General features: G+C 49.1%; 1 protein-coding gene across 1 annotated transcript in view; it reads left to right on the forward strand.

The window, feature by feature from the left end:
• The window catches only part of wdr7 (WD repeat domain 7), a gene marked incomplete at both ends in the record, with an annotated part of 172,749 nt that overhangs the window by 101,398 nt on the left and 58,851 nt on the right, over positions 1-12,500 (forward strand). The window contains one exon of the mRNA XM_080528470.1: positions 6,033-6,257. Coding sequence (XP_080384596.1) covers positions 6,033-6,257 — 225 coding nt within the window. The remainder of the gene's footprint in view (positions 1-6,032; positions 6,258-12,500) is intronic.

The following is a 12,500-nucleotide window of genomic DNA, read 5'->3' on the forward strand; positions in this document are numbered from 1 at the left end:
AGGGAGAGAGAGGAGGGGGGAGACAGGGAGGTCCGGGTCTGTTTGTGTATGTCTGAGTACTGCATGATTTAACAAGGCTACAGTGGCTGCCCATTATTAGCAGGTGTCCCTGGTCTTATGAGAGTTCAGGGAGCTGCTCACTGCTGAACACACACAATCACTGAAAGACACACACACACACACACACACACACACACACACACACCAACCTGACACTTCTGCTGGAGAGGCAGGGCAGGACCAGGGGTCCTGTTGACAGTGCTATTGAGTTGTCATCACAATTTAACAGAGATCTAAACACCGTAGCTACAGTACATTCCTGTTCCTATCACTGTGGTGTTCTCTATGGTGGACATTCAGGCAGCCATTTTGTTTTCTTCACTGGTCTATAACCGTATCTAGGTAGTCCATGGATGACTCAACACTTAGTACAAGTTTATTTTTTTAATGCGCTAGCATTTAGTTGGCGGAAGAAAAGAAAAAAGTAGTTGTGTTTTTTTCTTTTCACACTTTACATACTATAAGGGTGTTAATGTAGAGTTAAAAACACTGAAATAAATGATAATAATGTTGTTATGATAATAGTGACACTTGTAGTCTACATTGATGAAGTGAAATAAACTCACACACGTGCACACACACGACAGATATACTGTATCTAGCCAGACGTATAACTGTGTTGATTGTTGGTCTGTTGGAGCGTGGGCAGGCTGCAGCCCTACAGCTGTTCTTGTTGTTGTGGTCCAGCCTCGCAGGGGGGCTGGGGTCCGACCTAGACACTACATGCTGTAGACAGAGGTCAACACCTCGCGGTGTCTCTCTGCCCTCGCCAGGGGGTGTGTGTGTGAGGTCAGCTGTATGTACATCAACCTGGAGGGGGGGGGGGGAGACCTCTACAGGTCAGAGGTCAGTGTCGCTCAGCGGTGATGCACCTGTACATCTAGGCTAGGTGTGAACGTCACACTGTAGAACAACACAGGTCTAGTCTGTAGGACGTCGCGGAAGTTTACGGAACGCTTCGTTAGAGCACTGAGATCGATCGTCTTTTGTCCGTTCTAGGCTGTTCTAGGACTCAAGCCTATTCCAGGGTGTGCATTTAAAGACTAAACGTAGTGCTTTGGAATAATAATAATAATAATAATAATAACAATAATAATAGTAATAGTAATAGCTGAGATTTTATAGCGCCTTTCAAGAGACCCAAGGACGCTTTACATATTGACAGAAAGACAGTCAGACAGACAATCACAGAACACAGAAACTAACACCAACGAACTAACTAGGGGCCAAAGGCCTTGGTGAACAGGTAGGTTTTAAGGAAGCTTTGGAGAAACTCACCCTGACCTTCCTAGGTACTGTGCGATGAGAGGGTTCTGCATTCCCGTTCTCTCAGAGCTCAGGAGCCACGGCTCGCGAATGAAAACGTAAAACCACGGCTCTTATTTTTTCATTACGCACGCCTGATTACAAATTCTGTCAAGTAGATGATTGGGGCGTCCCGTCTCTCCCGACCACTCCACAGTTGATCTATCATTAATCCCTATCTCTCCCTCGGGCAAGGACACATCCATCAGGGTGAATGTATGTCTGTGTGGTGGTGTTGGGGGGGACGGGGGGACGGGGACGTGTTTGTTGTTGACGCAGTCGTCCAATCAAAGACATGAATGTTCATTGTTGTGAAGTGGCTACTGTGTTTCGTGTTCCAGCAATTATCCTCTTAGTGAGTCTCGCTGTGTACAGTGAACACAATTTCTTCTGAGCCTTCCCTGAAAGCTTTTTTATGAAAGGAAAAAATATGAAACCTTGTATTTGTACAGTTATCCGCTCACGGTGTTTGTGTGGGCTTTTCTTGTGTACGTACCTTCATACAGTAGCACTAAGGAAAGAATTTGTTTGTTTCTACTGGTCCTGGTTATCGATCTATTCTGCAGCTTAATGGTGAACACTCTCTTGGACACCAGTAAAGTAGCTTGGACATTGAGTTGCCTGCACATAGTTTAGTTGCAAAAGAATGTTTTTATTTTAGTGGCAAAAGAAAATCAAGAAACTCACCAACGTAAGAAAATCACAAGATATAACATTTATTTGGTATTTGATGACGTGTCAAAAATGTGCATTATGCTAGGCTACCTCTGACTGTCAACACACACTGTAATAGACCCAGGTAGAATTATGCTAGGCTAGCTGTGTTCTGGCTAGAGCCTACCTCCTCATCCCTCCTCCACCTCCCTCCCTCCCTCCCTCCCTCCTCCATCTTCCATCTGAACCGGGGAGGGGGGGGGGGGGGGGGTTGCAGCACAGCAGCAGAGGGACTCCCAGTGACCCCCACCCTCCTCCCCTCTCCTAACTCCTCTCTCCGGTGTTTGGTTTCCTACTGGAAAAAGACCCACATGGCGCTGGGCTGGCTGGCTGGCTGGGCTCCCTGTCCCACCCAGGGGGGCGGGGGTGGGGGGGGCTTGGGTGGGGGGGCTCCCCTGCCTGCCTGCCTGCTAGGCACCAGAATCCTGGGAGCCTCACCCTCCCTCCCTCTCGCCCGCCCTCCCTACCCTCCACTGCCCGCCCGGGCCTATCGATCAGGACCCCTGCGCGTTCCCCTGCCCGCCCCACCCTCACCAACCCCCCCACCTCCTTGCTCCTGCAGCTGCCTCATTGGCCCCTCTCAGTGCCTGCTCCAGCGCATTAGAATAGAAATCCATAACCGGGGAGCTCTGTGCTCAGCCAAGCACGGGGAGCAAACCAAATGAAATGCTATAAAGCAATCTCGCCCGGGCGTCAGCCTGCGCGCGGCCTGCCCATTCGTCCTGATCTGCGAATGTCACGCCAGCTCAGTCTCCCTCTCCCTCTCTCCCTCTCTCCTTCTCTCTCTCTCTCCTTCTGACTCTGACTCTCTCTCTCTCGCTCCTTCTTTTTGATACGAGAGCGAGCATGTATGCGCGCACACATAAATACACATGCACGTGTGCGCACACACACACACACACACACATACACAAACACCTTCTCCTGCTCACACTCTCCCTCCCTCCTTCCTTCCCTCCCTCCCTTTCTCTCTGAGGGATTAGATGGGGGGGGGGGGGTTGCTGACCGGTGAGGCGGTCTGTAGAGGTCAGGTGACCAAGCGGTCAGCCCCTGGAGCACAGCCTTGCCTGAGCCTTTGTTCCCAACACGCACGCTCGCATACACACGCGCACACATGCACACGCACACACACACACACAGATACACAGATACACAGATACAGGCACACACACACACACACACACACAGACAGATAGACAGGGCGACCAAGACAAATACAGCCAATACAGCCATTCACTCAGAATATGTGACATATTCCACATTTCCGCAAAAAAAACATGTGGAAATTGAAACAAAAAACCCCGGCATTTATTCAGCAGTGTCACTACTTTTGAATGAATGATTGAATGAACGTGGTATTTTTCTCAGCCCAACTTCAAGCTTGCATCGTTGCTTCTGTACGTTCTAACGTGTGGCATTGAATAGTGTGTGATTGAATGAGCACGTGTCGCGTGTGTCTGTGTGTGAGGCGTGTGTGTTGAATGCCCGTCACCCACAGAGTCTTTTAAGGGGACCATGTCATTGAGGGAGGCCCCTTTTATGGGGCTGGAGAGGGCATTGTAGGGAGGCCTCGGGTGGGGGGGGGGGGCGGGATGCTGGGGCGGGGGGGATCCCGGGGATGACCCAGTCCCATTTGGGGGGTACAATAGCCCCAGCGCTTCCCCTCACTTCCGAAAACGGAGGCCCCCTTCTTTTAAAAAAGGGGGGGGGCGGCCGCGGTCATTAGAGAGGGCGCTCCGACCGCTGTCGACCGCTCTTTGAACATGACCCTGACCACAGTGGGGCCCCCCCCCCCCAGGGGCGGGGGAAGCTGAACAAATGGGGCCGGGGGGGACGGGGGGAGGGTGGGGGCAGGACAATAGGAAGTGTGGCTCTATTCAACTCTGTGGTAGCAGAGGGCCTTCAGCTCCTTCATCTGCAGCCAGCACACAGCCTCTGTTCTCACTCACACTTTAAAGGCACAGTTCACTCTAAAATACATGTTTTTATTTTTTATTTTATGAAAATACAGAGAGAGAGAAAAATAGATTGTCTACTTTTGTTGCAGAGATCTCCGGAGATCGGAGTTATTTTTTCTTATTTCAGCACAAACTGGTTTTATGCTCACAGGCTTCATTTGTGTCTTAGATGAAATACAAAGAGTACGCCCCCCTCTAGATAGAGTTGGGGAGGCTGGCATCGGACGACGGGGGCTCATTGTAACACGGAATGGAATGGCGATTGGTATCAAACACACGGACGGTTCCTCATTCCGTTCCGTGCTTTACACTGAGCCCATCCTCCGATGTCTACCTCCGCCAGCCTCCCCTGATGTACAGTAATATCATGTGATACATGGATATGATTAGAGTAGTTCATACAGGTGGGACTATAGATAGTGTTGGCTCCTTCAGTGTGTGTGTGTGTGTGTGTGTGTGTGTGTGTGTGTGTGTGTGTGTGTGTGCGCGTGTGTGTGTGTGTGCGTGCGTGTGTGTGTCTTTGCCGTGGCCGGCCAACATCTGCCCGTCAATCTGACAGGCGGCCAGACACCTCCCCACCAGACACCTTCCCTTCAGCATCTCCTCCATGTCCTTATCTGCCCCCCCCACCCCCACCCTCACCCCCGGCGCTGCCTCCCCCATCATTCACTGCCTCCCCTCTCCCCCCAGCCACTCATCAAGTTAGCCTCCCCCATTCAGTCTCCCCCACAGTCCCAGCCTCCTCCACCTGCAACCAGGGCTGAGAGAGGCAGGCAGGCAGGCAGACAGAGACAGAGACAGAGACACACACAGACAGACAGACAGACAGACAGACAGAGACAAACATACACTGAGGTAGACACGGAGACTCAGAGACAGCCATAGACATAGAAAGACACAGAGACACACAGAGACAGCCCCACTGTCCCAGACTGTCACTGCCAGTCATCTGATCCCCCCTCCAGGAATGCAGCAATGCTCTCTCCCTCTCTCCTCTGTCTCTCTCTCTTTATCTCTCTCTGTCTGTTTTTCTGTTTCTTTCTCACCTTTCTCTCTTTCTCTCATCTGACCCCCCCCCCCCCCTCTCTCCCTCCCTCCTTCCTTCCCTCCCTCCCTCCCTCTCTCTCTCCCTCTCCCCCTCTCTCTCTCCCTCTCCCCCTCTCTCTCTCCCTCTCCCTCTCCCCCTCTCTCTCTCCCTCTCCCCCTCTCTCTCTCCCTCTCTCTCTCTCCCTCTCCCTCTTCCTCTCTCTCTCTCTCTCTGTCTGTTTTGTTTTTATGTTTTGAATGTATTTGAACTTGAGGAGTGGGTTCGCCGCCTCAGCTGGGTTACATAGACGTACAGGTTGTTGGACATCATTTCCCCCGTTGTACTCTGCTGTGTAACTCTGTGATCCTGCTGGATGTGACAAAAGCCCTGGGTCAACATGGATGTGGTTCATAGAGGTCACCGCTGCAGTGGGATTCATATTTGCCCAGGTCCTTTCAGGGGTATTCCCAAGCATTGTTCCAAGATTAGGCTTGATCTGTGTGCGGTGAACTCCCCCCCCCCCCCCCCCCCCCCTCATATCGTCTCTGGTCGTTTGACTGTGCAGTCTGTCAGACTATGGGTCAACATTGGCTGGTGTTTAGATGACTACCCCCCCCCCCCCCAGCGATGCCCTAGTGTTGGTTCAACTACTCCTCAACCACGCTGTCAATTCAGTTCACTTCAACTTTGTCGGCCCAGTTGGGAAATTCCTTGTGATGATAGGAAAAATAGAAACGTGTCTCTACATACGGTACACTAACACACTAAAATACTGTACGTCACATGGACATCTACAGAAGATGACATAGACATGACGCGTGGCACATCGCTTATACAGATATGACACGTTTGCTTTTTAATCTTGACCTCGTTTGTGTTGCTGTTTTTACCTGACCGTACTCATCCTCCCCTCTCTCTCTCTCTCCCCTCCTCCTTCCCTCCCTCCACCCTCTCCCTCCCTCCCCCAGGGTGCCTGTCCAACCTGCCTCCCAACACTAAGAAGATCTGTAACTCTTACGAGGAGCGCCGTAAGCAGGCCACCGCCATCGTCCTGCTGGGCGTCATCGGGGCGGAGTTCGGCGCCGAGATCGAGCCCCCCAAGCTGCCCTCCCGGGCCCGCACCAGCGGCCAGGCGCCCGAGGGGTTCGGACTGACCACGGGAGGGTCCAACTACTCCCTGGCCAGGCACACCTGTGAGTAGAGAGCTTTGATTGGGGATTTGATTTGATCTTTATTGGCTGACGGCTTTGGAACTGGTGGTCTCTGTCTTGGTGCTCCCAAATGAGCATTGTTAGGTTTGGCTTAGGGGTTGATATGCGCACACGCACACATACACACACACACACACGCACGCACACACCTACATTGTGTTGTGTGCTCTGAAACTCAGAAAATCACCCACGCTAACGCAGAGGCACCTACATTCTGTGGTGTTCTCTGAAACTCACACACTCACACACACTCTCTCTATTCTCCTGTCTTCCACTTGGAGTAAGGGAGGAAGGCCACATGAATAATATAACAAGAGCTTTCTGTCTCCCCAAGGTGGGGTGGGCCTCGCCTGCCCTGCACTCAGTAAGCCCCCCCGCCTGGGGTCTTCTCCAGTGGTATTGAAAGTGAAACGCCTCTCCCCTGCCTCTTCTAGCATCCCCTCCCCTCATCCCCTCACCCCACAGCCCACACTGAACTAGAAAGAACCATCCAGAGAGGCCCCCTGTCCGCCGAGGAAACAAATGATGCAACCGATGTGCCATCCACAAGTCAGACAGTCAGCCAGCCAGTCAGTCAGCCAGTCAGTCAGCCAGTCAGTCAGCCAGTCAGTCAACCAGTCAGTCAGTCAGTCAGTCAGTCAGTCAGCCAGCCAGTCAGCCATTCAGCCAGTCAGTCAGCCATTCAGCCAGTCAGCCAGCCAGTCAACCAGTCAGTCAGTCAGTCAGCCAGTCAGCCAGTCATTCAGCCAGTCAGCCAGCCAGCCAGTCAGCCAGCCAGCCAGTCAGTCAACCAGTCAGTCAGTCAGTCAGCCAGTCAGCCAGTCAGTCAGCTGACTACTGAATGAAGGCTGCGTCTGTCTGGCTGCTACTCTAACCTTGTGAGTGAACGCTGCCTACAGGTTTCAACTGTCAAAATGTGACATCGCCCTGGGAGGGGAGGGGAGGGAGGGAGGGAGGGAGGGAGGGAGGGGAGGGAGGGAGGGAGGGAGGGGAGGGAGGGAGGAGAGGGAGGGCGGGCGAGAGAGGAGAGAGAGAGAGCGGCCCTGGTTTCAAGGCTGCTCACATTCCCCCTCCCTCCCTACCTCCCTGGCTGACCGGAGAGAGGGTTGGAGAAAGAGAGAATGAGAAGAGAGAGAGAGAGAAAGAGATTAAGATATAGACAGAGAGAACCCAGGGCGTATAAACACCAAACACCAACACCTGTCGGACCTGCGGTGCTGTCAATCAAACTATTGGGAGCAGGATGGGAACTCTTAGAAGGATGAAGGGGGATCGTACGTGTGTGTGTGTGTGTGTGTGTGTGTGTGTGCGTGTGCGCGTGTGCGCGTGTGTGTGTGCGTGTGCGTGTGCTCGTGCGCACGCATCAGTGGCACTGAAGTGCGTTTTTGGTTTTTGGTCTGATCCTAGATCTGTCTGTGCACAACACTATGTGTGTGTGAGAGAGTGCGTGTGCGAGTGTGTTTGGGTCTGTTTGTGCTTTCGTACAGCCTACTATCTACTTCCTATCGTTTTAGAGTCATAAGACAGACCTGAAGCCAGGCTAATAGATACAGTTAACTCCAGTGCAATGTTCATCATAAACCACTTTGTATCATGCATACACGTTGAGTAGAGAAACCTCTGGGGAAATTCATCACTATTGTATAGTCAGCTAAAATTCTGATTAAATGATCTTGAATGGCTCATACCATAGCTTCTGGTACTGTAGGACAACAGTGTACAGTGGGGGAAATAAGTATTCAACACATCAACAATTATTGAACATATTTTTTCATTTGAGAAGAGAGAGACCACTCGAGAAAGACCTGGAAGCAGCGGGTACAGTTGTCACAAATATAGCAATAGGCAATGCACTCCATCGCCACAGTCTCCATTCTCGATCACCCCGGAAGACTCCATTACTGAAGAAAGGGCATGTTGAAGCTCGTTTGAAGTTTGCTACAGAACATTTGGAGAAGCCTGTAGATCACTGGGAGAAAAAGAAAATCTAACTTTTCGGCAACAATACGACGCTCCATGTTGGGAGGAGAAATGGCTCCGCATATGATCCTAAAAAAATACCTTACCTACAGTGAAGTTTGGTGGTGGAAGCATCCAGGAATGGGCCTGTTTCTGTTCACATGGTACTGGTGGAATCCAAATTATGGAAGGGAAGATGAATGTAGCCATGAAATTCTTGAGAGGAATCTGTTGCCATCCACCAGTATGATGAGGATGAGACGCAGGTGGATCTTCCAGCAGGACAACGATTCAAAACATACCGCAAAGGTGACTCTCAATTGCTTCAGGAGGAAGAAAATAAAGGTGTCAGACTGGCCTAGTCAATCACCAGACTTAAATCCAATTGAACATTTGTTGAAGAACTGAAGATCAACATTCACCAGCGGGCCTCCCGGGATCATTAAGATTCAAAGACTGGCTGTGTTGAAGAATGGGCCAAAATCCCACCTGATCACAGGAAGCATCTTGACGAACAACAATTGCTTACAAAAACGTCATTTAGCGTGTTCAGTACTTCTTTCCTGTGTCATTCCCCTTTATTGAACATTACTTTTTTTGATCGATTGGAGTGTCACAATTTCTTTAGCTGTGTCGTTTTATTGAGTTAATACCAATGTCTAAATTTCATGTGAATAGCTGCAATGTTTTTTTTTTTTTTTTATGTGTTGAATACTTATTTCCCCCACTGTATATTTTTATGAGGTGTGTGAGTGTGCGCATGCAAGCGTGCACGTGTGTGTGTGTGTGTGTGTCCACATCGCCAGGCCACCACATTCCTTCATGCAGAGAGAGAGAGAGAGAGAGAGAGAGAGAGAGAGAGAGAGAGAGAGAGAGAGAGAGAGAGAGAGAGAGAGAGTCTGACCTGGTCTCAGTCACCCTCGGCCCCGCCAATGATCGATCCAGCCGCCGCCGTCATCGCCGCCGCCGAGCTCCCAGTCTGCCATAGATAATCAATGTGATCGGCTCTCTGTGTTTTTCATCAGGGCTCAGAACCTCAAACCCTTCGCCACGAGTGGAATTCTGTATTGCTCGGGCGCCAATAAACCATCTAGCCTCCCTCCTCCACCGCAATATATATTTGTAATCCCCAGAGACCTTGCCTTTATCAAGTGTGTAAGGTAATATCTTTCTGGGGTTATTGGAGGCGTGTGACCACGCACTAAGCAACACACGTCACGGTGTGGGGGGGGTGGGGGTGGGGGTATAGGGGTGTGTGTGTGTGTGTGTGTGTGTGTGTGTGTGTGTGTGTGTGTGTGTGTGTGTGTGTGTGTGTGCGTGCGTGCGTGCGTGTGTGAGAGTGGGGGGGGGGGTGTTTACAATGGTGATGGTTTCTATAGGGTAGTGAAGGCTTTTATGTGCTGTTCACTAGGAAATGTCTTCACCCTGTGAACTTTCACGACGCTTCTTACATGCCGCTTTTTACGACGCCACTCCACTGTACCTGCTGCCAGGGGAATTAGTGGAATTAGCTAATTAAAAATACCATCTTTTCTCATATTGTCATACAGTGGGGGAAATAAGTATTGAACACATCAACATTTTGTCCAGTAAATGTATTTCCAGTGAGCCTATTCAAGTGAAATTTGCACCAGACTTTGGTATTAACTCAAACAATCCAGACAACAAATCTAAACATTAAAGTCCATAAATCAAGTTATGTGTAATAAAGGATTGAAACAGGAAAAAAGTATTGAACACACTAACTGAAATTAATTCAATACTTAGTGGAGAAGCCTTTGTTTGTAATGACAGCTTCAAGGCACTTTCTGCATGAAGTAACTAATCGCCCGCAGTGTGATTTTGGCCCATTCCTCTACACAGATTGTCTTTAAATCTTGAAGATTGCGGGGGGCCCTCTTGTGAATCTGGATCTTCAAATGCTTCCACAAATGTCCAATTGGGTTTAAGTTGATTGATCAAGGTGATTGACTGGGCCATTCCAACAAGTTGATTTTCTTTCTCTGAAACCAATTGCGAGTTTCCTTTGCTGTATGCTTTGAATCATTGTCCTGCTGGAAGGTCCACCCACGTCTCATCCTCAGCATCCTGGTGGATGGAAACAGGTTCATCTCAAGAATCTCTCTGTACAAGGCTCCATTCATTGTTCCTTCAATGGGGAAGTCTGCCAGTACCACGAGAGGAGAAACAGCCCCTGTTGGTATAGTGTTATATGGGTGATGTGCAGTGCCATTTCTCCTCCAAACATGGTGTGTTGTGTGACAGCCAAAACGTTTTTGGTCTCATCTGACCAGAGTACATGCTCCCAGTAGTTCACTGGTTTGTTCAAATGTTGTTTGGCAAACTTTAGACGTCTTCAGTAGTGAAGTCTTGCGCGCTGAGCGCGTGGAGTGCATTTCCTGCTGTCCTTTCTGTCACTTTCTTAGTGGTCCTTGGCTCTTTGGCTACTCTTCTTCTAAGTATTACATTTACATTTACATTTTGGGCATTTAGCAGACGCCTTATTCCAAAGCGACTTACAATCAATACTTTTGACTAAGGAAGTGAATCATCAATTCACCAGTTCTTAGCAGGAGGCGTAATCCAGCTCAGGCCAGGGGCCACTGGCAGTTGTCGTGAAAAAGTATATTTAAAAAAACGAAACAATTGGAGACACTGGAGAGACATGATGGTGTGTCAGTATCCTTCTGACTCCCTGATCAGAAATCTTGCGAGGAGCTCCTGTGCGTGGCCGGTTGATGGTGGAGTAATGTTGCTTCCACTTGCTAACTGGAAGATTCAGAAGTTGTGAAATACATCTGTAGCCAATTCCATTTTCATGTTTTGCAACAATCTGGTTGCGACGGTCTTGAGACAGCTTTTTGCTTTTACCCATCATTAGATGTTTGTTGTGTGGCACCTTGGTAACAACAAAAAAACGTTTATAGCCCATCAATATATTCTAACCCAGCTGACATTAATTAGCACAGATTGGAGGTAGAGTTACCTCCTAATTAGTTATGGTTTTCAGCTGGTTCCTTGCCTTTACTTGCTTTTCTTAGTGTTCAATACAAATTTTTCTTAGTGTGTTCAATACTTTTTTCCTGTTTCATTCCACTTTATTACACATAACTTTATTTACATGGTTTAATGTTTAGATTTTTTGTCTGGTTTGTTTGAGTTAATACCGAAGTCTGGTGCAAATATCACTTGAATAGGCTCATTGGAACTACATTTACTGGACAAAATGTTGATGTGTTCAATACTTATTTCCCCCACTGTATTTGTGCATGAATAGTATTTGCGTTCTTTGAAATAATTGAACTATTACTATTCCGAAAATTACCCTACGGTAGCATCATTTCAGAAGTGCGTGTTTGTGCTGTGCAGAAATGCAGTACTGAGACATTGATGGCACTTATCTCATGTATAAGTATAAGTTAAATCAATATGTCATTGTATTAGATAAAGCTATCTATGACTATTGTTTTTTTACCTGATCGCCTGATTCATGGTTGAATTATGACCTTTTTAGACTGATCTGAATCAGTCGTGCTTCCCCTCGGAAATGAGGAAGAACCAGCTTCATGTTCCTCAGACATCATTAGACGAAACGTCTACGCTCTCTTCAGCAGTACTACTACTACTGAGTTGTTACCTTTGAGCATTAGTAAACAGTAGAGGTTTGCTAGGACACACACACACACACACACACACACACACAGCTCCTACGATGGGTAACTGGCAGGGCTTAATTGCCTTAGACAAGCCTGAGGGCAGGAATTATCCTGCAGGCTAACAAGGATGTACCGGAGCGAAGGGCCTCCTCCTCCTGACGGAGCTCCAGGGGACCCCCTGTGAGCTAGGTGTCTGCTCCCCAGGGAGAGGTCCTGCGACTGGGGGAGACTGACACTGGCCTGGGGGACACGGAGGCCCGGTGTCTCATCATCTGTCCTCCTGTCTGTCTGACCAACACCCACAACCGCAGCAGAGTCCAGGGAAAACACTACCACCTCTGCTCTTCAAAGATCTGGCTTATCAAACAAATGATGAATTATGGATAGCGATCTATAATTCTCTATCTCTCTCTCTCTCTGTATCTCTCTCTCTCTCTCTCCCTCTCTCCCTCTCTCTCTCTCTCTCCCTCTCTCTCTCTCTCTCTCTCCCTCTCCCTCTCCTCTGTCCTGTAAGGCTGTTCCCTATCTCCTCTTCTCTTCACGTCTAGTTTAGTCAAACTGTAGGCTTCAACAGATTCAACCTGCTGGAGTGGACCTCTAATTGCCGACG

Source organism: Nansenia antarctica (assembly GCF_963989245.1).
Source record: "Nansenia antarctica genome assembly, chromosome: 4".
Taxonomy (NCBI): Eukaryota; Metazoa; Chordata; class Actinopteri; order Argentiniformes; family Microstomatidae; genus Nansenia; species Nansenia antarctica.